This window comes from Lampetra fluviatilis, chromosome 46 (assembly GCF_964198595.1).
Source record: "Lampetra fluviatilis chromosome 46, kcLamFluv1.1, whole genome shotgun sequence".
NCBI classification, from domain to species: Eukaryota; Metazoa; Chordata; class Hyperoartia; order Petromyzontiformes; family Petromyzontidae; genus Lampetra; species Lampetra fluviatilis.
Genome location: NC_136320.1, coordinates 857675 through 883503, shown reverse-complemented (window position 1 = coordinate 883503; position 25829 = coordinate 857675). Strand labels below are relative to the sequence as shown.

At 54.1% G+C, this 25829-nt stretch overlaps 1 protein-coding gene across 1 annotated transcript; it reads left to right on the top strand.

Moving 5' to 3' along the window:
* Positions 1-10610: 10610 nt before the first annotated feature.
* Positions 10611-19029, top strand: DYNLT4 (dynein light chain Tctex-type 4). The gene is made up of 3 exons (XM_078876785.1): positions 10611-10670; positions 18185-18483; positions 18544-19029. Exons 2-3 carry the CDS (start codon positions 18295-18297, stop codon positions 19027-19029), a joined length of 675 nt encoding a protein of 224 aa, XP_078732911.1. The 5' UTR covers positions 10611-10670; positions 18185-18294.
* The last annotated feature ends 6800 nt before the right edge of the window (positions 19030-25829 follow it).

Sequence of the window (25829 nt, the reverse complement as noted above, 5' to 3'; positions counted from 1 at the left end):
GTTGGTTAGTGGAGCGGTGGAGCTCGAGGGAGGGGTGGTGAGGGTTGTGATGAGGTTGTGGTGAGGATGGCGTTCAGCGTCGCCATTCCACCTACCGACTCACTCGAAACCCTAGGTCCCTCTCCACCCACCGACTCAACCACCTCCCCACACAAGCTACCCTCGCTACCCAACCACCCACCTACCTCTCCACTCAGCCTCTTACATGCTCTCCACACACCTACTCACTCACCTACCTACCTACACACATACCGACTCACTCACCGACCCACCACGCAGCCCTACTGATGTAAATCATATCCCTAACCACCACAACTGTCTACCCACGCACCAAACCAAGACCCCAAGCACGAAGCCACATACCTCCCCACTCACCCCCCAACCAAACACCCACCACCCACCGACCCTCCTCCTCACCTCAACTCACCCCCCCCTAACAAAACCACCCACCTAAATCCCCCACTCACCCCCTAACCAACACCCACCCACCTCCCCACTCATCCCCCCAACGAACCACCCAACCACCTACCTTCCCACTCATCCCCAACCAACCACCCACCCACCTAAATCCCCACTCATCCCCCCACCCATCCAACCACCCACCTACCTCCCCACTCACCCCCCCCCCAACCAACTCACCCACCCACCTAAATCCTCACTCACCCCCCCACCCACCCAACCACCCAACCTACCTCCCCCACATATCCCCCCACCCACCCAACCACCCCACCTACCTCCCCACATATCCCCCCCAACCACCCAACCACCCACCTACCTCCCCACTCACCAACCAACCAACCACCCACCTACCTCCCCACTCATCCCCCCCACCCACCCACCACCCTCCCCCCCCCCCTCTCCCCAACAACATTGTCGCTGGCTCCGTGTCCGTGGCGCGCGCGCCGATGGGACGAGTCGGTAAACAATGCGAGTGGACAGCGCCTCGGATTAAATGCTCCATCCATTTCACACTCCGATAAGTTTGGCTTTGTGCCGCGGCTCCGCGCGCGTCTCCCTTCACGGCTCGGCGCTTGCAGATTTAGGGGAAGTATGGCATGATGGGGGCGGGCGGGGGGGGGGGAATTGAATGTATTTACGACGATACTCGCATGTTCTTGGTTCTTTCGGTAAAGTCACGTAGAATGGAAATAATAAAATAATGAAAAAATAAAAATGTAATAAAATAATTCTCACGACGTTTCGGCCACAACGCAAGCAGCCGTCCTCAGGTGGAGAACAGGTCTGTCGAGAACAGGTCTGTCGAGAAGACAGTCAGACTCTGTCTTCTCGACAGACCTGTTCTCCACCTGAGGACGGCTGCTTGCGTTGTGGCCGAAACGTCGTGAGAATTATTTTATGACGTTTTTATTTGTATTTTTTATTAATTTTATTATTTCCCTTCTACGTGACTTACCGAAATAACCAAGAAGATGAATCCCTGCAGTCACAGAAAGCTTTAAATCGAAAGATACCCGCATTGTTGACACGAGGTGATCACGTGCAAGGGGGTGGACGTGAGTGGAAGAGCGTTTTTTGGACGTCTGATCTGAATACTTGTGTCGTCGGAAGTCACTGGGAGCTACGCACCGTCAAAGCGAGATCGCAAACTCATTTCTCGACAACCGCGACTCCGATTAGCGCGGTCGGCTACGTACGGTGCGAGAATAAGTTCGGCGAACAAACGCACACGTGTCTTACAATCCAGCGGTGTCACAATCCATCCCTCGTTTGGCACACGGTGGCTAGGAGATGTTAACTGTCTCGCCTGGTCTACGGATGTCGTGGGTTCGATCCCGACCCTGACGACGTCTGCTGTATATTTGGAATTTGCGTGTCTCTCTCATCATCATCACGGTGGCTAGGAGATTTTAACTGCCTCGCCTGGTATACAGGAGGTCGTGGGTTCGATCCCGACCCTGACGACGTCTGCTGTATATTTGGAGTTTGCGTCTCTCTCATCATGTGGGGGAGGGTGTGGGGGGGGTGTGTGGGGGGGGGGTGTGGGGGGGGTCCCTGCCACCTACATCGGAATGTTTGACGTCAGCAGCAGCAGCCAGAGTTTTGGCTTCCACGTGCAAGCGAATCGAAATAAATCCCCCACACCCATTTCCCCCCCCCCCACCCATCTCCCCCCGACACATCTCCCCCCCCCCACACATCTCCCCCCCACTCATCTCCCCCCCACACATCTCCCCACACCAAACACAACGCCCCCCTCACCACACATCCCCTCCCACACATCCCCTCCCCCACCCATCCCCCCCACCCATCCCCCCCCCACCCATCCCCCCCACCAATCCCCACCACCCCTCCCCACCCATCCCCCCCCCACCCATCCCCCCCCACCCATCTCCCCCCCACCCATCTCCCCCCCACCCATCTCCCCCCACACCAATCCCCCCCACCCATCCCCCCCCACCAACCCCCCCCACTCAACCCCCCCCACCCATCCCCCCCCCCCACCCATCCCCCACCCATCCCCCCCCCCCACCCATCCCCACCCCATCCCCCCCACCATCTCCCCCCCCCACCAATCCCCCCCACCCATCCCCCCCACCCATCTCCCCACCCATTTCCCCACCACCCATCCCCCCCACCGATCCCTCCCACCCATCTCCCACCACTCATCCACCCACACCATCCCCCCCCACAAATCCCCCCCCACCCATCCCCCCCACCCATCTCCCCACCCACTCATCCCACCCACCCATCCCCCCCACACATCCCCCCCACCCATCTCCCCACCACCCCATGATGCAGCTGCTCACCAATTGTGTTCACGTGACAAACCCTTGCTAATTGCCGTGTCGGGTGGTGGCGGGTTTAACAACACGTTTGTATATTTACGCGATCGAACCTGCTGAGACGAGGCCATACAGAAGTCTGAGTCTTGGGTGTAGACAAATCAGTTTCAAAGACAATGCCCTATATTAATTAAAATTTGACTACGTGGTCTGCTTCGCGTAAGCCTAACTAACCTAACTCGGCTAAAATAACGTTTGGCCACTTCTGACACCCAGTTGGAGTGAGTTCAACGGAGCCGCAGACTCACCTCTTGGAGGCTACACATGTATTAACACCAACACACGAAGGGGTAACTGCCCCTTAACAAGATAACAACCTGTGGTGGTGGACCACCAGGCTAGCTACACTAATTACACCTTCACTAGCCACGTGACCACCAGGCTAACTACACTAATTACACAGTCACCAGCTACAACGGACCGGAACACAGCTTGGGTAAAGGTCCACGTGTTGGAGACTCTGTAGAACATGGAAGGTAGATCGTAGATTATTCAGGTTGAACAACAGCAATCGGTCCCTCTGGGGCGGCCCGGCTTTTATCCTTCGCGGCCTGGCTGGCCCCGCCCTTAGCCACGCCCACCTCCCAGAATCCTCGAGCGGGATCCCGACCCTGACACGTGACCACCCCTAGCCCCCCACCTGGCGCCCCTGTGTCGACTTAGCCGGTCACGTGTCCTTCGGGGGTCAATCAAAGTACTCTTAGTTTTTTGGGTAAAGTCACGTAGGTAAAAAATGAAATTAAAATTAATAGAAATCAAATAATAAAAATCACGACGTTTCGGAGGCAACACAAGTCTCCGTCATCAGGTGGGACCGTCACAGCTGAATTTGCTGTATCAATTTGCTGTACCTTGATACAGCAAATTTAGCTGTGACGGTCCCACCTGATGACGGAGACTTGTGTTGCCTCCGAAACGTCGTGATTTTTATTATTTTCTTTTAATTAACTTTTATTTTAATTTCATTTTTTACCTACGTGACTTTACCGAAAAAACGAAGAGTATGAATCCTTGCAGTCACGAAAGCTTCAAATCTAGAGTCACTCAAAGTGCCACGGCCCTTAGTAACCCCATAGCCGTGGCCGGCACTCTCACGCCCTATCCTGTAGGGGTCGGCACTGCACGCAGAGCGTGGGGCCATCCAGCACTGGCAGGCAGTGCTCACCGAGCCCCCCTCGGGGCGATATTTCACGGCGACATCGGCGATGTCACTGCACAGGTGCACCGTGTGTGTCTCATGCGGCACTCGATTACTCGCAACAACAAGAGCTATGAGTTTTAATTTGGAGCTTTCGTTACTGCAGGAATTACTCTTTGGTTCTTTCGGTAAAGTCACGTATACAGATAAAATAATAAATTATTCAATTTATTATGTTTGACAACGTCAACACATCCCTCCCCCCACCTATCACCCCCACACATCCCCCCACCCATCCCCCCCACACACCCCCCCCCACACACCCCCCCCCAACCATCCCCCCCACACATCCCCCCACCCATCCCCCCCCCCACCCATCCACCCCACACATCCCCTCCCATCCATCCCCGTGACTTTACCGAAAGAACCAAAGAGTAAGAGCTATGAGGCCGATTCTGGCGTTTGAACATCTTGACACGACGCCTGCAAGGGTCAGACGGCCGATTCTGAATGTCCGTCGTGCTTGTGGTGAGCGACTCGGGGTGTGTGCGCGTTGGTCCGCGATTAAACGCGGTGGCAGACGCGCTCCGGAACAGCGACGCGGTACGCGACAAGCTGATATCCCCCCCCCCCCCGCATACACACGCGCACAAAGACAAAGATCCCCCCCGCATAGCCTTAACAGACTGTTGGGGCAAGTGCTGTTAGCGAGCACCTATGAAGGCCGGCACGGTACACGTGGGGGTGGGTTCTGTATGGGATGAGACGAGGGTTCTGTATGGGACGATAGTGGGGTTCTTTATGGGATGGGACGAGGGTTCTGTATGAGACGAGGGTTCTGTATGGGATGGGACGAGGGTTCTCTATGGGTTGAGGGTTCTGTATGGAATAAGACGAGGCTTCTGTATGGAATGGGACGAGGGTTCTCTATGGGATGAGACGAGGTTCTCTATGGGATGATAGTGGGGTTCTCTATGGGATGAGCCGGCTTCTCAGGAGGTCACCATGGCGAGGCGGCAGCAGAACGTGCTCAGAGCCTCTCCCCGCTCTAGACCCCGTGGTGGGGATTTGACATCGTTGCTAAATTGGCTGCCCCCCCCCGCCGCCCGTGCCAGCGGTGAGGAATTCCACGTTCCTATGGCGGGACCATTTTAGTAATGCCGTGGTGCGGTATCGCACAGGACGCGCTCTGGTGGCGTGCCTGGACACGTAGCTCGGGGTGGGGGGTGGCGGGTGATGGGATGGGGGGGTGATGGGGGGGGGTGATGGTGGGGGGGTGATGGTGGGGGGGTGAGAGACAAAGGGAGACGAGACGAAGGGGGAGGCAGAGGCGAGACGTGGGGGGGGGGGGTGGCAGAGCTAGAGGAGCGTGATGATTGCCTGGTTACAGCGGCAATGACGACTCGCTCACTCAAACACTCACTGCGTAACGCACACACACACACAGGCAGACACTGCCTGTGTGTGTGTGTGTCTCTGTGGAGGAGGATGCTCGTGAAGGACGCTGCTGCTGCTGCTGGGCAGTTGGAGGCAGTCGCCCTCCAGCAACAACGGAGGGCAGAGGAGCGACGCTCACAAGAACGAGCCGAGCGCCGGGCGGCTAAAATGCAGCAAGTTGGCACTGTAGGGGGTACAGCTAGTGGTGCATCTACTGGTCATCTCAGTCGGCCAACCCATGGCACCTGTAGGGTCTGTCCCAAGATCTCCTGCACCTAGCCTGGCACAGTAGGGGGGTACAGCTGGTGGTGCATCTACCGGCCATCTCAGTCAGCCAACCCATGGCACCTGCAGGGTCTGTCCCAAGATCTCCTGCACCTAGCCTGGCACAGTAGGGGGGTACAGCTGGTGGTGCATCTACCGGCCATCTCAGTCAGCCAACCCATGGCACCTGCTGGGTCTGTCCCGAGATCTCCTGTCAGCAGCGAGCCTTCGACACTTCACGTGGTAGCCTCAAGGTGCACCTGGCCTGGCACAGGCGCCGTGGTGACGTCACCGTCACTTCGTGGCGAATGGCGGGTGTTGGTGTATGATTATCTGAAGCAGTCTTGGGCCTCCCCTAGGTCAACTCAGCCTCAAATGAGTACCCGGTGCGGTGTGTAAACATCGCCACTGGGGGAGACAAAGGCGGTCGGGCGTGGTGCTGGCCACCCACCCCCTCGTGCGCCATGCCGCCCGTTATACTCGATAACAGCACTTGCCCCCAGAGTTTGTTAAAGTAGTTTTTTTCGTCTTTAAATGTATATATATAGCACTGTGTGTGAGGTTGTCTAGGTGGCACGCCTGAGGTATAGTATTTATGCTCCGCTCGATTATTTAGTTAGACACGGGTTTAGTGAGACACAGGTTAAGTGAGACACGGATTTAATTAGACACGAGTTTAGTTAGACATGGGTTTAGTTAGACACGGGTTTAGTTAGACACGAGTTTAGTTAGACACGGGTTTAGTTAGACACGAGTTTAGTTAGACACGAGTTTAGTTAGACACGATGTTAGTTAGACACGGGTTTAGTGAGACACGGGTTTAGTGAGACACGGGTTTAGTTAGATATGGGTTTAGTTAGACACGGGTTTAGTTAGACACGGGTTTAGTGAGACACGGGTTTAGTTAGACACGAGTTTAGTTAGACACGGGTTTAGTGAGACACGGGTTTAGTGAGACACGGGTTTAGTTAGATATGGGTTTAGTTAGACACGGGTTTAGTTAGACACGAGTTTAGTGAGACACGGGTTTAGTGAGACACGGGTTTAGTGAGACACGGGTTTAGTTAGACACGAGTTAGGGTTGGTAGCGGTGGCGTTGCCAAGTTGGTGGAGGTGTCCTCGTGTCTGGGCAATGCCGCTCGTGGTTTCGCAGAGGAGACGTATCTCTCCAAACCAGTGAAGGTGTCGTGGGTTCGATCCCGATCCTGACGATGCCTGTTGTATATCTGGAGTTTGCGTGTCTCTCTCATCATCATCATCATCACGGTGGCTAGGAGATGTTAACTACCTCGCCTGGTCTACAGCAGGGCGTGGGTTCGATCCCGACCCTGGGAGCCTGTTGCGTAGTTGGAGTTTGCGTGTCTCTCTCCTCGTGGTCGCGTGGATTCGTCTCCGGCTCCTGCGGTGTTTTTCCATCCTTATTTAGAACCACGTGGTTCAGAATATTTGGGCAACCTGTACATTTCCACATGAGCTATCAATTTGCGAAAAAAAATCTACATAGCTCAGTGGGTCTTGCCCGCTAAAACAAATAATGGAAGTGTGTGTGTGTGGTGCGTTATATCTTTTTTTTGTTTTACTCAGATACACGGGGCACGAGATTATGACTCGAGAATTTGGCTGGGAAAACACCGCGCGCGGGCTCCGATTGATGTGCCCCGTAATGTCGAGACAACGCCGGCCTCGAATAGCCCCCCCCCCCACTCAGCCCCCCCACCCTTCCCCCCCATAAAGCCCCCCCCCCACACCCCCTCAAACCCCCCCCCACCCCGAGGGAGAATTAACGCCTTCGGCACTCGAGTTACAACACCACCCACCACTCACCACCCCCCAACCACCACCCACCACCCACCCACCACCACTCACCACTCTCCACCCACCACTCACCACCCCCCAACCACCACCCACCACCCACCCACCACCACTCACCACTCTCCACCCACCACTCACCACCCCCCAACCACCCACCCACCACCACTCACCACTCACCACCCACCACTCACCACCCACTACCACCACTCACCACTCACCACCACTCACCACTCACCACCCACCCACCAGCACTCACCACTCACCACCCACTACCACCACTCACCACTCTCCACCCACCCACCACCACCACTCCGCACCCACCACCACTCACCACCCACTACCCTCCACCCACCACCACCACTCACCACTCACCACCCCCCAACCACCACCATTCCCCACCCACCACCACCCACCACCACTCACCACCACCCACCACCACTCACCACCCACTACCACCACTCACCACTCTCCACCCACCCACCAGCACTCACCACCCACCACCACTCACCACCCACTACCCTCCACCCACCACCACCCACCACCCCCCAACCACCACCATTCCCCACCCACCACCACCCGCCACCCGCCACCCCCCACCCACCACCACTCACCACCCACTACCCTCCACCCACCACCACCCACCACCCCCCAACCACCACCATTCCCCACCCACCACCACCCACCACCACCCGCCACCCACCACCACTCACCACCCACCACCCACCACCAACAACAACAGGCGTCACTCGCCACAGTAGCCGGTGCACTCCGAGGCCACGTGAAGTGTCGAGGGCTCGCTGATGGCAGGAGGTCACGGGACAGACCCAGGGGCCAGGGGTTGACTGACTGAGATGACCTACGGTAGATGCACCAACTCTGCTCCCTTGTTGTGTTTTATCCGCCTGGCACTCCGCTCGTTGTTGTGAGCGTCGCTCCTCTGCCCTCCGCGCCCTTCGCGAGCCTCCTCCGCAGAGGCCGATCTTGACACCGCTGGTAGCGGTCATCGGCAAGTCCACTCAGCTCCACGTCTTGCTGTTTACCAGATCAGTCCGTCTCTTCTCTTCTGCACCACCGCCACCACCACCACCACCAACCACCTCCTATATTCAACCACCACTACAAGCGATTGCAGCAAGAGCCTCGATCAACCTCAGCAGTGAACACGGTGGCGTCAGCAGAATGATTCCCCATACAGGACAAAAACCAAAATAAATACAAAGATGCCCCGTGTAGCCCATACAGGCTGTTGGGGCAAGAGCTGTGTCAGCGAGCACCTATGAAGCCTAGCATGGCACACGAAGGGGGAGTGTGGCTAGCACACACCACCCCCAGCCGTCTTTGTCTCTCCCCAGTAGCGATGTTACATACCGCACCAGGTACTCGTTTAAGGGCTGAGTCGACCTACGAGAGGCCCCAGGACCGGTTCAGATAATCGACACTGATGATGGCCGTGAGCGGGAATCAAACTCGGGTCGCCGTGTTGGTCACGCTGTGCGCTAACCACTGCACTGCCGTTCCCCACGACCATCCTAGACTCACACAGAGACCCATAGACTCACACAGAGACCCATAGACTCACACAGAGACACAGACTCGCACCGAGACCCATAGACTCACACAGAGACCCTTAGACTCACACAGAGACCCATAGACTCACACAGAGACTCATAGACTCGCACAGAGACCCATAGACTCACACAGAGACCCTTAGACTCGCACAGAGACCCATAGACTCACACAGAGACTCATAGACTCGCACAGAGACCCTTAGACTCGCACAGAGACCAACAGACTCGCACAGAGACCCATAGACTCACACAGAGACCCACAGACTCGCACAGAGACCCGTACGAAGAAGGAGACGTCCCAGCAGCGATGCACCGTTCCGCTCCTCCGTGTGCAATCATCTGGCCCAACCACCTGGGTGTAAAACTCGAGCCGTTGATCTGCAGCAACATTCGCCGTAGGGGCGGGAAGAAGACTCGTCCATCCATAACCGGGGAAACGCCGAGGGCGTCATGCGTGCTGAACTTCTTTCGCGCCGTACGTAGCCGCACCGCGCTCATGGGAGGATGCGGAGGTTAATCATTGCCGGAGACGGGCGCAGCCTAGGGAACGCATTCCGCCAGCAGACAAATACCGAGCGCTTGCCAAGACCAACACCGTTCTCCCGGCGACACGCGAGTTGGCCATCCTTCACCGCCACGGCTGCAGCCTGGGGCCCAAGCATCGACTGGCAGCGCCTTGCATCTCCAGCCGACTCCTGGTAGGAGGTGATGGTTGCTCATTGTCGTGGCACGTGTCTTCCTCCCTCCCCCCCTCTCTCTCTCTCAGCACATGACGTCGTGATGTTGACACTCCGACTGATGCTCCTGCTGTTGTTGAGTGCCTCATGCAGCCAGTTTGGTGGTACATGTTGTTCACGTAGTTTATTGTGAAAATTCGGTCACAGTTCCTAGCATCACTGTTTCATTGCTTTTGTGGCTTTATTTTGGTGATTTTCGAAAAGTTTTTTGGTTTCGCCATGTTTGTTTGTTGTAGTACAGAGTTAGACTGTTGGCCTTAATCTAAGTTTTCTTGTGGTTGTTGTTGTTTGACTTGCATCCCACTGGGATTTTTGCACACTTTTGTGTATGGTGCTTTTTCTGAAATATTTTGCTGTCTTTTCTTGGATTCTCTGTTTGCACATAGTCACTTTAAGATGTTTTCTTGTTCATGTTTTCTGTTTGTTGCGGTTCCACCCGATTCAAGAGCCGAGTGGCTCACAGGGCTACACCTAATAAATGAACTTGAACTCTCTCACTCCTTTCGCGAGATGTTTGAATCAGAATCAGCAAAATATGTATTCTAGATCTGAAGTTTTCGTGACTGCATGGATCCATATACTCTTTGGTTCAATTCTGTAAAGTCACGGAGGTGAAAAATAAAATGATACAAATTAAATTAAATCACGACGTTTCGAACGCAACACAAGCGTCCGTCATCAGGTGGGAACAACCACAGCAAGACATGACGTCGTGATTTAATTTATATTATTTATATTGTTTTATACCTACGTGACTTTACCGAAAGAACCAGAGAGCATAGAAGATGTATTAATAATGCAGGAATCCGATGAGCTATGAAGCGCTTTGTGTTTTTTTACAGGTGTCCAGCCAGGGCGGGTAAGCACGCTACAATAACGAACAGGACACGAAACGTGACGGTCGATACGAGTACGTGGAACTTCTTTTGCACCGCACGTAGCCGACCGCGCTGATCCGAGTTGCGGGGGGAACGACAACAAACTAAAACGCCAAAAAGGAGTTCTAAAGAAATTAGTTTTAAATCCTTTATGTTAAGTTCAATTGCTTGCTTGCTTGCACGCTTACGACCGTGCAAATCTTTCGGTCGTTTTTTAACCCACTTCCCGTGATCCAATCGAGCTGACATTTTCCACACAGACTCGTTGTGCGTGACAATGTATTTTCGTGAAACATTTTATTCCAAAATTTTACACCTTTTAGGGAAAATTTGTTTATATTTAATTACCAATTGCTTAATGGTGGCAGGCAATCATCTGCCCCATAGGTGGCAGCCATCTCAAACCAGAGGGCAAGAGGACTCTAGCCGCCCGTTTCAAAGACCAAAGTGGGCTGGGTTGTGGCCCATTGAACACGCATATAAAGGATTTATAGTGAAAAACTTTGTTTTTACGGGTTAATTTTTGTTTGATCAATGTCGACGATGACTTAAAAGCGCTGCGCAGCTCCATCGCGGCTTCCGAATATCGGGAGAGCTTTCCAGACGGCCGCGGCAGGGCGGGCGCGTCGCGACAATGCGGCCACCACCGCCGTCTTCGTGCGACTTTAGCAGAAAGCCGCCGCAGCTACTGCTGCTGCCACTGCTGCTGCAGATGTTGCTGCTGCTGCTACAGCTGCAGCTGCTGCTGCTACAGCTACTGCTGCTGCCACTGCTACTACTGCTGCTGCTGCAGCTGTTGCTGCTACTACAGCTGCTGCTACTGCTGCTGCTACAGCTACTGCTGCTGCTACAGCTGCTGCTACTGCTGCAACTGCTGCTACAGCTGCTACTGCTGCTACACCTACTGCTGCTGCAGCTGCTGCTACTGCTGCTACTGCTGCTGCAGCTGCTGCTACTGCTGCTACTGCGAGGATGACCCGAGGTGGTGGAGTAGGTGGTGCACGGTGGTCGACAGTAAAACGGACAGACCGCTGTCCGTTTCCAATAATCGGGAAGTTCGACGACGATGATGACGACGACGACGACGACGACGACGACGATGACATCGATGATGATGACGACTACGATGACGATGATGATGACGATGATGACGACATCGATGACGATGTTGACGACGATGATGACGACATCGTTGACGACGCTGATGACGACGATGATGATGACGATGACGACGACGATGACGAGATCGATGATGATGACGACATCGATGACGACGACGATGATGATGACGACGATGATGACGACGACACCGTAACTGTGGGCAACGTCGTCGCGAGAGAGGTTTTATCCCGAGTAATCATCGTGCGTCTGCATCGTTCATCAATTCGGTGGGGGGGGGGGGTATCACACACAACGATTTAAAGATTCAACTTTATTTATTTATTTGTATTTTACCAGGTAAGGCCCCACTTAGCTTCCTAGTAGCTTTCTTCCAGAAACGACCCGACTATCACAAATGATAGTTCAACGAAGCGGGGAATTTATAAGCAGCAGAAATGCTCTAAACGCGTGAATGTCGATTCTAAATGTGGAGGGGGGGAAACCGGGAGGACGTGGAGACAAATCCACGCGACCACGAGGAGACAGAGACACGCAAACTCCAAATATATAGAGCAGCAGCAGGCGTCAGGGTCGGGATCGAACCCACGACCTCCTGCATACCAGGCGAGGTAGTCAACATCTCCCAGCCACTGTGATGATGATGAGAGAGAGACACGCAGACTCCAAATATACAGCAAACGTCGTCGGGATCGGACGCACGACCTCCTGTAGACCAGGCGAGGTAGTTAACATCTCCCAGCCACCGTGATGATGATGAGAGAGAGACACGCAGACTCCAAATATACAGCAGCAGGCGTCAGGGTCGGGATTGAACCCACGACCTCCTGTGAGTGTGTGGTGAGTGTGTGTGGGGGTGAGTGTGTGTGTGAATGTGTGTGGGGTGAGTGTGTGTGTGAGGGTGTGAGTGTGTGTGGGGGGTGAGTGTGTGTGGGGTGAGTGTGTGGGGGTGAGTGTGTGTGGGGTGAGTGTGTGTGTGGGGTGAGTGTGTGAGTGTGTGTGGGGGGTGAGTGTGTGTGGGGTGAGTGTGTGTGGGGGGTGAGTGTGTGTGTGAATGTGTGTGGGGTGAGTGTGTGTGTGAGGGTGTGAGTGTGTGTGCGGGGTGAGTGTGTGTGGGGTGAGTGTGTGGGGGTGAGTGTGTGTGGGGTGAGTGTGTGTGTGGGGTGAGTGTGTGAGTGTGTGTGGGGGGTGAGTGTGTGTGGGGTGAGTGTGTGTGGGGGGTGAGTGTGTGTGGGGTGAGTGTGTGTGGGGGTGAGTGTGTGTGGGGGTGAGTGTGTGTGTGGGGTGAGTGTGTGTGTGGGGGGTGAGTGTGTGTGGGGGTGAGTGTGTGTGGGGGTGAGTGTGTGTGGGGTGAGTGTGTGTGGGGGTGAGTGTGTGTGGGGGTGAGTGTGTGTGTGGGGTGAGTGTGTGTGTGGGGGGTGAGTGTGTGTGTGAATGTGTGTGGGGTGAGTGTGTGTGTGAGGGTGTGAGTGTGTGTGCGGGGTGAGTGTGTGTGGGGTGAGTGTGTGGGGGTGAGTGTGTGTGGGGTGAGTGTGTGTGTGGGGTGAGTGTGTGAGTGTGTGTGGGGGGTGAGTGTGTGTGGGGTGAGTGTGTGTGGGGGGTGAGTGTGTGTGGGGTGAGTGTGTGTGGGGGTGAGTGTGTGTGGGGGTGAGTGTGTGTGTGGGGTGAGTGTGTGTGTGGGGGGTGAGTGTGTGTGGGGGTGAGTGTGTGTGGGGGTGAGTGTGTGTGGGGTGAGTGTGTGTGGGGGTGAGTGTGTGTGGGGGTGAGTGTGTGTGTGGGGTGAGTGTGTGTGTGGGGGGTGAGTGTGTGTGGGGGTGAGTGTGTGTGGGGGTGAGTGTGTGTGGGGGTGAGTGTGTGTGTGGGGGTGAGTGTGTGTGGGGTGAGTGTGTGTGGGGGTGAGTGTGTGTGTGGGGGTGAGTGTGTGTGGGGGTGAGTGTGTGTGGGGGGGGTGAGTGTGTGTGTGGGGTCAGTCTGTGTGGGGGTGAGTGTGTGTGGGGGGTGAGTGTGTGTGTGGGGGGTGAGTGTGTGTGTGGGGTCAGTCTGTGTGGGGGTGAGTGTGTGTGGGGGGTGAGTGTGTGTGGGGTGAGTGTGTGTGGGGGGTGAGTGTGTGTGGGGTGAGTGTGTGTGGGGGTGAGTGTGTGTGGGGGTGAGTGTGTGTGGGGGTGAGTGTGTGTGGGGGTGAGTGTGTGTGGGGGTGAGTGTGTGTGGGGTGAGTGTGTGTGTGGGGGGTGAGTGTGTGTGTGGGGGGTGAGTGTGTGTGTGGGGTCAGTCTGTGTGGGGGTGAGTGTGTGTGGGGGGGGTGAGTGAGTGTGTGTGGGGTGAGTGTGTGTGGGGGTGAGTGTGTGTGTGGGTGAGTGTGTGTGGGGTGAGTGTGTGTGAGGGTGAGTGTGTGTGTGGGGGTGAGTGTGTGTGGGGTGAGTGTGTGTGGGGGTGAGTGTGTGTGGGGGTGAGTGTGTGTGTGGGTGAGTGTGTGTGGGGTGAGTGTGTGTGTGGGGGGTGAGTGTGTGTGTGTGGTGAGTGTGTGTGGGGGTGAGTGTATGTGTGAATGTGTGTGGGGTGAGTGTGTGTGTGTGAGGGTGTGAGTGTGTGTGGGGGGTGAGTGTGTGTGGGGTGAGTGTGTGTGGGGGGTGAGTGTGTGTGGGGTGAGTGTGTGTGTGGGGGTGAGTGTGTGTGTGGGGTCAGTCTGTGTGGGGGTGAGTGTGTGTGGGGGGGGTGAGTGAGTGTGTGTGGGGTGAGTGTATGTGGGGGTGAGTGTGTGTGTGGGGGTGAGTGTGTGTGGGGTGAGTGTGTGTGGGGGTGAGTGTGTGTGGGGGTGAGTGTGTGTGTGGGGGTGAGTGTGTGTGGGGGTGAGTGTGTGTGTGTGGGGGTGAGTGTGTGTGTGTGGTGAGTGTGTGTGGGGGTGAGTGTATGTGTGAATGTGTGTGGGGTGAGTGTGTGTGTGTGAGGGTGTGAGTGTGTGTGGGGGGTGAGTGTGTGTGGGGTGAGTGTGTGTGGGGGGTGAGTGTGTGTGGGGTGAGTGTGTGGGGGTGAGTGTGTGTGTGTGGGGTGAGTGTGTGTGTGGGGTGAGTGTGTGTGTGGGGGGTGAGTGTGTGTGTGGGGGGTGAGTGTGTGTGTGGGGTCAGTCTGTGTGGGGGTGAGTGTGTGTGGGGGGGGTGAGTGAGTGTGTGTGGGGTGAGTGTATGTGGGGGTAAGTGTGTGTGTGGGGGTGAGTGTGTGTGGGGTGAGTGTGTGTGGGGGTGAGTGTATGTGGGGGTGAGTGTGTGTGTGGGGGTGAGTGTGTGTGGGGTGAGTGTGTGTGGGGGTGAGTGTGTGTGTGGGGGTGAGTGTGTGTGGGGGTGAGTGTGTGTGGGGGTGAGTGTGTGTGTGGGGGTGAGTGTGTGTGGGGTGAGTGTGTGTGGGGGTGAGTGTGTGTGTGGGGGTGAGTGTGTGTGGGGGTGAGTGTGTGGGGTGAGTGTGTGTGTGGGGGTGAGTGTGTGTGGGGTGAGTGTGTGTGGGGGTGAGTGTGTGTGGGGGTGAGTGTGTGTGTGGGGTGAGTGTGTGTGCGGTAAGTGTGTGCGTGTGGGGAGCGGTAGTGAAGCGATTAGTGCGCTGCGCTGATTATCTTAACCGGTCCTGGGTCTCCCCTAGGTCGACTTAGCCTCAAAAGAGTACCTGGTGCGGTGTGTAATACACATCGCCACTGGGGAGACAAAGGCGGCCGGGCGTGATGCTGGCCACCCACCCCCTCGTGTGCCGTGCCGGCCTTCATAGGTGCTCGCTAAGAGCACTTGCCCCAACAATCTGCTAAGGCTATACGGGGGATCTTTGTCGTCTGTGTCTGTGTATGTGTCATGTGTCTGCGTGTGCATGTAATTGTGCTCGCGAACAGCACTTGCCCCTACCGTCTGTTAAAGACTACATGGGGGATCTTTGTCTTTGCATGCAAATACGCTGGCGTGGTGGTCAGCGCGCTCACGGCCACCAACACCCAGGGTGCCTCCCCTAGGTCGACTCGGCCTCAAATGACTGCCCAGCACGGGTGTGTTCAAAGACGGCCGGGGGTGGGCTTTTGTTGTTGTTGTTTTTCCCAGACCACACCACCCAGTTCGCAGCAGCAGCAACTCGTTGCTCGCCGACGGCACTTGCCCCAACCGCCTGAGAGAGTGTGTGGCTACACGTGGGGGGGGGGGGGTCTTTGTTGAAGTGTCACTCGATCCGTGGACCTGTGCGTGTGAACTCGCCCCCCACTCGCCTGTGTCACTGGAAGCGGAGATTGGACGGCGCGGCCGCACCTTTGGCTGCCCCGGCGCGATTAGCACTCCGTGGGTGTTTCGGCAAAGTCACGAAGTAAGAAAATAAATGCAGTAATAGCACACGACGTTTCGATTGCTAACACAAGCAATCGTCATCAGGTACAAATGAAAGAGAAAACAAGCAAAGTAAACTTCGAAATATAATGCAATACAACACAGAGAGTGGGCTAACACAACAGTCAACACCCTACCTGGTTGATTAACGTTCTTCTTAAGATTGCTAAGTTTGAGAGAGAGACGAAACACAGACACGGAGACACACAGACAGACACATCAACAGAGAGAGACACACAGATAGACACACAGAGAGAGACCACACAGAGACACACAGAGAGACACACACATAGGCACACAGAGCCACAACGCCTCTCTCTCTGTGTGTCTCTGTGGTGTCTGTCTCTGTGTTGTCTCTCTCTGTATGTCTCTGTGTGGTCTCTGTCTGCTTGTGTGTCTGTCTGTGTGTCTCCGTGTCTGTGTTTTGTCTCTCTCTCAAATGTAGCACTCTTTGGAAGAACGTAACCAACCAGGTAGGGTGTTGACTGTTGTGTTAGCCGACTCTCTGTGCTGTATTGCATTATATTTCTAAGTTCACTAGGTTTATACTCCATTGGAACCTCCTTTGCCAATAGCAAAATATGACAATTGTTTTTTACCCTTTTATCTGGTGGTATATGTTGTTTATGTCGTTTATTGTGAAAATTCGGTCACAGTTCCTATGTTCACTGTTGCATTGCTTTTATGGTTTTATTTTGGTGATTTCGAAAAGTTTTTTGGTTTGGCCATGTTTGTGTTGTTGTAGTACCGAGTTAGACTGATGGCCGTAATCTAAGTTGTCTTGTGCTTGTTGTTGTTGTTGTTTGACTTGCATCCCACTGGGATTTTTGCACACAGCGTTTGGTGCACGGTGCTTTTTTCTGGAATTTTTGCAGTTTTTTTCCTGGATGTTCAGCTTGCACTTAGTCACAAAGTCACTTTGAGATGTTTTCTTGTTCATGTTTTTTGTTTGTTGCACCCGATTCAAGAGCCGAATGGCTCACAGGGCTACACCTAATACTTGAACTTGAAGCGCTAACCCCCCACGCGAGGTATCCGCTTACACCAGGTGACACCTCCACCACCTCCACCACCACCACCAGACAAAGATCCCCCGTGTAGGCTTCAACAGAATGTTGGGGCAAGTGCTGTTAGCGAGCAGCAGCGCCTACGAGGGCCGGCACGGCACACGAGGGGGTGGGTGGGTGGTCAGTAACCACGGCTCAACTATCCAAACACGGCCCCCAGTGGCGATGTTTTACACAGCAGCAGGTGCTCATTTGAGGCGGAGTCGATCTAGGGGAGGTCCCGAGACCGGTTCAGAGAATCGTCACTTGTATCGGTCGTGAGCGGGAATCGAATCCGGGTCGCCGGGTTTCGTAGCACAGCGCGGCGCTAACCACTGCGCCACCGCTCCCCATCACCTCCCCCTCACCTCCACCTCCCCACTCTCCTCCTGATCACCACCACCACCTCTTTCCTTTCTTCTACTCTCCTCCTCCGCTGCTCCACCCTCGAACTTCTCATCTTCCCTCATTCTCGCCCTCCTCCTCCCACCTCCTCATTCTCCCGCTTCTCTCATTCCTCATCTCTGCCTCTTCTACCACCACCTCTCTCTCTCCTCCACCCCTTTCTCTCATTCCCCATCTCCCTCCGCTCCTCGCCCTCTCCTCCCCCTCCTTTCTTTTTTTTACGATCAGAGGAAACAAGAAGATGCTCGGTGTAGTCGGCACTTTGCTTCGTTCATCATTTAGTTTTTTTAATGCTTTGCTTTATATAAACCCCCCCACCCCCCCTTTTAAATGAAAGATTTCACAATAGATTTCACGCTCTGCTCTCCTCACCCCTTCTCTCTCTCTACCCCCCCCCCGTTCCCTCTCCTCCACCACCTCCTCTCTCTCCACCTGTCACCGCTGCCGCCAGGTGAGCGTCAGTCGCCCGTGTCGACTCTTGCGGCCGCTTTCCCGTTTCTTCAATTTTCGAACGGGCGGACATTATTTTCTATAGAAACATTTTCTATAGAATCCCGAGCGCTATTGTTAGTCTGCTTGTTGTTATTGTTATTACTCAATAACGCGTGCCTCATTGCTCCTTCGCCGCAGCCGTCACCAGTCCAGCCGCGGGGCAGGGGCCGCTCCAAAACGTCAGCTCGCGTTCGCCGTGAGCTTAAAAGGAAACAACACCGCGTCCTCTGAACAACGAACGCAGGGCCATGGCTGCAAGAGCACATCTCAATGTGCAAACCAACGTCGAGCATCAGCTGGAGCAGCACCATCAGCTGGAGCAACAGCAGCACAACCGTCTCCAGGTTCCAGCCAGAGACCCGAGCCTCAGCCCCTCTCGTCGCAGCTCGGCGATGAGCGGCTCGCTGCAGCTATCGGTGCCGTCACGGCGAGAATCGGTGTCCATAAACCTCCTCCTCCACCAGCACCAGCAACATCCTCAACAACATCCACAACACCACCACCATCATCAGCAGGACCAACGCCGCCTCTCCGTCGCGTCGTGGATGCTGCTGCCCCAGAGCCGCGTCAGCTTCTCGGGCCTCCCGTTGCCCCCGGCTCAGGGCGACTGGCACCAGGACCCCCCCTGCGAGAATTCCTACCGCCTGGGCCCCGCGTCGGCAGCGGCCTTCTCGGCCGCCAAAGTCCGCCGGGTCGTGGAGGAGCTCCTCGGCGGCCACCTGCGCCACGTGAGCTACCAGCAGGCGAGGAGCGCAGCGACGGCTCGCGCCCTCACCGAGGCGATCAGGGAGCGCGTGAAGGGGCTCGGCTTCGACAGGCACAAGCTCGTGTGCTGCGTGGCCATGTCCGACGCCGCGGGCCAGGGCCTCGGCGTGGCCGGCCGGTGCCTCTGGGCCGAGGGCACGGACGGGGCGGCCAGCGCCACCTTCGTGTCCGCCCACGTGGTGGCCGTGGCGTCTGTGTACGGCCTCTACCACGAGTGAGGCGGTGGGTGGGTGGGTGGGGATGTTGGATGGAGGAGGTGATGGTGGTGGTGAGGGGGGGGAGGAGGTGATGGTGGATGGAGGTGATGGTGGTGGGGAGGGGATGGAGGAGGTGATGGTGGCGGGGAGGGGGGTGATGGAGATGGTGGTGGGGAGGGGGGGGAGGTAATGGTGGTGGGGAGGGGGGTGATGGAGATGGTGGATGGAGGAGGTGATGGTGGTGGGGAGGGGGTAGAGGGGTGATGGTGGTGGGGAGGGGATGGAGGAGGTGATGGTGGTGGAGAGGGGGTGGAGGGAGTGTGTGAGAGGTGGAGGGAAAGTTGTGGACCGAGGGAGGTGGCTGGAGGAAGTGGATGAAGGAGGTGATGGGGGAATGGGAGGGATGGAGGGCGATGGAGTGTGAGAGATTGCGGGCAAGTTGGAGACCGACGGGAGGTGGGGGGGGAGTGAATGAGATTGATGGAGGTGGAGATGGTGGGGGGGGGTGTAAGAGGTTGAGGGCAAGTTGCAGGCCGGGAGAGGTGGATGAGATGGATGGTGGTTGGTGGTGGTGGATGAGATGGATGTGGTGGAGATGGGTGGAGATGGGTGATTGGTGGTGGCGGTGGAGGAGATGTGGCAGAGGTTGAGTACGAGTTGAACCTAGGACGCTCGGTCCAAACAGGCAACTGGATATACGGACAGGTTTGTTCCTATCTCTAAAAGTTTCTAAGTCGAATAGTTAATAGGTAGAGGAGTCCCTGTACACACTTTTTTTTTCTTCCACGGCGGGGGTAGTGTGACCACGAGGAACAGTTGTTGAACGCGGCCCTGGAATCACAATAACAAAATACAGGCGGTGGGTGCGGGCAGGGTGGAAGAGCTCGTGGGGAGAAGCTGGATTGCAAAACACGGCGATGCGGCCTACAGACGGCTGTTTAGTTTTTCTTTAAAAATCACTGCCGTGGCGGTACAGGCAGTACCCGCTTTTACGACGGTGCGGCCCCCCAGAAAACGTCGTGAATCTGACCGGATTCTTGCCGTCGTCCAGTGGCTTTATAACGGGGACATTTTGGCAGCATCAAAGTATAAAAACAATTAAATAGGTTTCACCCTTTCTGGCAATAAAACAGTTTGCATTCGCCACACGCAGTATTTGTGAGTGAACATGCATACGACACAGGCTCCGATAATAGATATGCATAGTCTTTGAGACCGAATTGGCCTCTACACCAGAGACGGCTAGCTTCTTCATGGCTCAGTCTCACCAGAGTCAGACCAGAGTCCGACAAAAGGCAGACAGTACAAAGACAATGCCACGCGTGTTAGACCATTTATAGCTCGGGGTGAGAAGCTACATCGTGGGACCTCTTTATTGCAACAAAAGAGGTAAACCCGATTTCATCTTTCAGACCCGGTGGTTCTCAATCTGCACTGCAGCTCTGCACCCCTTTGGTTCTCAAGCGCGTTTTTCTTATCTGTATAATGTTAATAAAGACATAGGAGGCTTGATGAAACAAACTAAATTTTGATTTAAAGCTTTCGCGACTGCAGGGATTCATATTCTTGGTTCTTTCGGTAAAGTCACGTAGAAGGGAAATAATAAAATACAAACATAAAACAATAAAAATTCTCACGACGTTTCGACTGCAACAAGCAATCATCATCAGGTGTGAAATCCACAGCCACTTTTTTCAAAATTTCTTGCTGTGAATTTCACACCTGATGACGATTGCTTGTGTTGCAGTCGAAACGTCGTGAGAATTTGTATTGTTTTATATTTGTATTATTTTATTATTTCCCTTCTACGTGACTTTACCGAAAGAACCAAGAATATGAAACAAAATAAGTTGTAACTTACGTTGCCGCCCGTGCTTAATCTGTGTTTTCGATTATTTACCTTCTAAAAACAAAATCTGGCCACGTCTTGCAGCACCCCCAGAAGGAGCATCTGGCACCCCCTGGGGGTGCGTAAGAAGAAGAATCACCACCGCGCCCTCGGCAGTAGAAGCTTCACTTGCCGATGTTGTTACATCGCCCCCACTCCGGTTACGCAGGAACGCGTGGGTTCGATCGCGAACCCTGGCGATGCCCGTCGTTGTATATTCCGGAGTCCGCGTGTTCGCTCCTCGTGGTGGTCACGTGGGCTGTTCTCCGGGTTCCTCCGGTTTTGTCGTCCTCCACATTTGTTTAAAAAAAAAAACACGCGTTCAAGTTATTTGGCTGCGACTATAAATGTCCGTGTGTGGTGGCGATGCCGACGGGCTATTCAACACGTGCGGTGCCAGGTCGCCTCCGAACGAGCCAATAGCCGTGGGCTTTAGCCGGTAAATAAAACAGGAGTGGAAATTTCGATTTAAAGCTTTCGTGACTGCAGGGATTCATCTTCTTGGTTCTTTCGGTAAAGTCACGTAGAAGGGAAGTAATAAAATAATAAAAATAAAACATAATAAAACAATTCTCACGACGTTTCGGCCACAACGCAAGCAGCCATCCTCAGGCGAAGAATGAAACACCCCAAGCTTGGAGCGTATATTTAAGCTGGGTTAGAGGGGGGGGAGGTGGGAAGAAGAGCGCCTAAACAAAAGAATTTGCATATCAAGAGGAATTCAGCATATGGAAAATGCGTAGGAGGTGGGCGGGGGGGGTTCCAAATCAATACTATGCCCGTGCATTATGCAGGATTAGCAGCATCAAAGGGGGGGGGGAGGGGGGGAGCATTAACAAAGGAAAGGAATGTTAATAGTATGTAGCTGTAGTTACTAAACAGCCACGTAAAAAACTACAGTATAAACTGCATGACAAACTAAAGTATAAACTACATAGCATCATCAGTAAACTTACTATACTCTACAATAAGCTGAGTTACTAACAGTAAGTAATACATGAAAAATTCTACGTTGTAAAAAATTATATAATATGCTTCCATCTAAACTTTATTCTCTTACATCACACGCGTCTATGCGTGTGATGTAAGATAATAAAGTTTAGATGGAAGCATATTATATAATTTTTTACAACGTAGAATTTTTCATGTATTACTTACTGTTAGTAACTCAGCTTATTGTAGAGTATAGTAAGTTTACTGATGATGCTATGTAGTTTATACTTTAGTTTGTCATGCAGTTTATACTGTAGTTTTTTACGTGGCTGTTTAGTAACTACAGCTACATACTATTAACATTCCTTTCCTTTGTTAATGCTCCCCCCCTCCCCCCCCCCCTTTGATGCTGCTAATCCTGCATAATGCACGGGCATAGTATTGATTTGGAACCCCCCCCGCCCACCTCCTACGCATTTTCCATATGCTGAATTCCTCTTGATATGCAAATTCTTTTGTTTAGGCGCTCTTCTTCCCACCTCCCCCCCCTCTAACCCAGCTTAAATATACGCTCCAAGCTTGGGGTGTTTCATTCTTCGCCTGAGGATGGCTGCTTGCGTTGTGGCCGAAACGTCGTGAGAATTGTTTTATTATGTTTTATTTTTATTATTTTATTACTTCCCTTCTACGTGACTTTACCGAAAGAACCAAGAAGAGGAGTGGAAATCGTATGAAATGTAAATTGCACGTTACGACGTCCTCACTCGGCGTGTGTTCACACAACGCGGGATATTAAACGACTGCTGCCTTCGTGGTTCTTGCACAAGGGAACACTTTTCGCATAACGCAGAACGCATCCCCGTTACAGTGTGGCATGTGCGCCCATTCTAGGGCAGAACGAATCCCCGTTATAGCGCGAAACGTGCCCCCCCCCCACCCCGTCATAACACGGTCAACGAACTACCTTCAGCTGCGCAGCCAAGTGGTAGTGATAGAGTACGCGGAATGATACAGCAATGTGGCAGTGTACCCTCAGTGATTCGCCCCACCGTCTCGCCACCGTCGCGTCGTCGTTGTCGTCGTGTGCAGCGTAGCCGTAGTGCATCGTGTCTCGCCAAACTTTATCGTCAACATTCGTCACGGGATAATAGTTTGCGCTTCACGGAGCACTTTTCGAAACGGATCTACCGCGTTAAACGAGGCACTCGCTGTCTTTGATTCGGTGTTCACACCCCCCCCCCCCCACCTTTGAAGGCCACAAACGGCGTTTGGTTGTGGACACACGTGGTCCGAGTGGTTTTTTTTTTTACACGCGTTTTATTAACTCACCGTTTGTTTTCTTGGTTCTTTCGGTAAAGTCACGTAGAATGGAAATAATAAAATAATAAAAATAAAACATTAAATAATTCACGACGTTTCGGCCACAACGCAAGCATACTATATTCTCTCATGAGAAATAAAAAATGTTTTTAAACTATCTTTTTTAAATGTTATGTTTCGGCTTGGGTCTAATTGTCCACATTCAACTGATGTTGGCTGTAAATCATCACGGACCCTTACGTTGTGGCAAGCTTCGAGGCCACTTCCTGGAGTCGTGGAGTTCTTCCATTACAAGTACGGTATTTTTCATTAAAGCGTGTTTAAAAATATATATATATATTACTTATCGTTTTGCAGAGGTCAGGAACAACGTCGGATCTGCTCGACGGCGAATGTTTCGTTGTTGTTGCAATAAAATCGAAGACGCGCACGCGGGGGAGATGAAAATAAAATACGCACCTTTATTTCAACCACTTAAAAATCACCGCAAGTTTTTATTTTGCTGTTTAAAAATCAACCTCCACCCCCCTCCCACCCAGCTTTAAATAAAATGCCCGAAAAGCAAATAAATGACACGCACGCAAAAAAAAATGTTTTTACGCACTTTTGTCGCCAAATATTTTTTTGTCGAAATTACACCGGCGGGCGCTCGTGCGCACGAGAATCGTACGGGAGACGGCCCGGAAATCCACGGTCGGCGACAGGTCGAGGTAAGGTCGAGGTAAGGTCGACAGGTCGGCCAAAGGTCGAGGAAAGGTCGGCCAAAGGTCGGCAAAAGGTCAACGAAAGGTCGGCGAAAGGTCGCCTTAACGCCAGTGGATAAACACATTTGCAATAAAGTGCTTCATCCAGACCCCTAGAATCACACATCTGTAAACCGAGATACTTAACCGTAATAATATTGTTTAAACGACAAAAGATACACCCCCCCCCCCCCAGGCCTATTTGGGGGTGTGGGGGGGGGGTGCGTGCGGGTGTGGGCAAAGTGTTGTCAGTGAGCACCGATAGAAGCCGGCACAGCACTCGAGAGGCAGGTGGCGTGGCCAGCACCACACGCCACCGGCCGCCTTTGTCTCCCCCCCCCCCCCCCCCCAGTTCTAACCGTTACCACGTGCACACACACACACCGGCACCCGTGCGGTAAAAAACTCCGTTTAAGGCCGAGTGGACCTAGAGGAGGAGGAGACGGAAGAATCTGTTCCAAATATTTTCACCGCCGACCTCCGGAACAGAGCGGGAATAAGAAATTCGTGGTCCAGGAAGACACAAACGACAAAGATCCCCTGTGTAGCCTTAACAGACTGCTGGGGCAAGTGCTGTTAGCGAGCATCACCTATGAAGGCCTGCACGGCACACGAGGGGGTGGGTGGCCAACACCACGCCCGGCCGCCTTTGTCTCCCCAAGCGGCGAGTTTACACACCGCACCAGGTACTCATTTGAGGCGGAGTCGACCTAGGGGAGGACCAGTGCCGGTTCAGATAATCCATCACCGGGTGTTGGCCGTGAGCAAGAATCGAACTCTGGGTCGCCGGGTTTCGTAGCGCAGTGCGCTAACCACTGCGCCACCGCTCCGCCCTAACGCAAAGACACACACGCGCACACACACCTATCAAATAAATACTCTGCGGGCTGGGCCACTTATGTAAGGCTTCACAGCCCCCTGTAAACATTACTCGAGGTTGACCTTCCTTCTTATAAAAAACAAGGCCATTAAGATATGCACTAAACAGCCATGCAATAGGTGTACAGGGGTGGGGTGGGCTGAGGATCATTAGGCCCCTGACGTCACAGCCCCTGACGTCACAGCGGGTTCGTAGCGCAAGTGCGTCCAACCGCTGCGCCATCGCTCTCTGCCCCCCCCCCCCCACCGTTTCAACCGCGTCATCACAAAGGGTGAAGGAGACACTGGACCCCCCCCACCACACAAGGCACACAAAGGAGTGGTTAGTGCACAAATCGCCAACGCGAGGGGGGGTGGGTCGCGTTACAACGCAGGGCACACACACACACAACAAGACCCCCCCCCCCCCCGCCGCTTGCCGAAGCCGCCACAAAATCTACCGACGGAACCCGGGGTCCCCCGAAGGTTCACGGATGGGAGGCAACAGTCGGCGCCGGAAACATCCAGACAAATCTCATCTTGCACGCTCCTCCAAGGCGGTCACAGAGCTTGGGATGAGCCGACGTCTAAATCAGATCGCGGACAGAGGTCACGTGGAGAGGCAAAGCCGCCCTGAGAGAGAGAGGGAGAGGCTTTGCTCTCCAACAAGCAGCGCTCACATCGAATCCAAATCACGTTGACCGAGTGACTGAGTGGTGAATAAAGACTGGAAGAATACAGGATTGAATTAATGAATTAAAGGACCGGGAAACTGTCTGCCCGCCCCCCCCCCCCCCTCTATTCTTATGCCAGCCACCCAAGATGCCAGTTCGCAGGCGGGGTTCTTGCGTTGCTGGCGACGTTTGTTTCGCCGTCGACGACGCTCGGCCTAGGAACATTACCGAGCGCGAGTCGTGCCGTTCGGGGGGGTTGCACGTCAACGCAAGCGCTGGCGGAGTTATAAGACAGTGAAAATTTTAAAAAAGGCGACAGGTCCTGAGGGGCCTTTCTTCTGGAGGAGAACAGCGATCGGGCGAAACGATACGCGGTGGAGGTTGGAAACTTACACGGACGAGAGG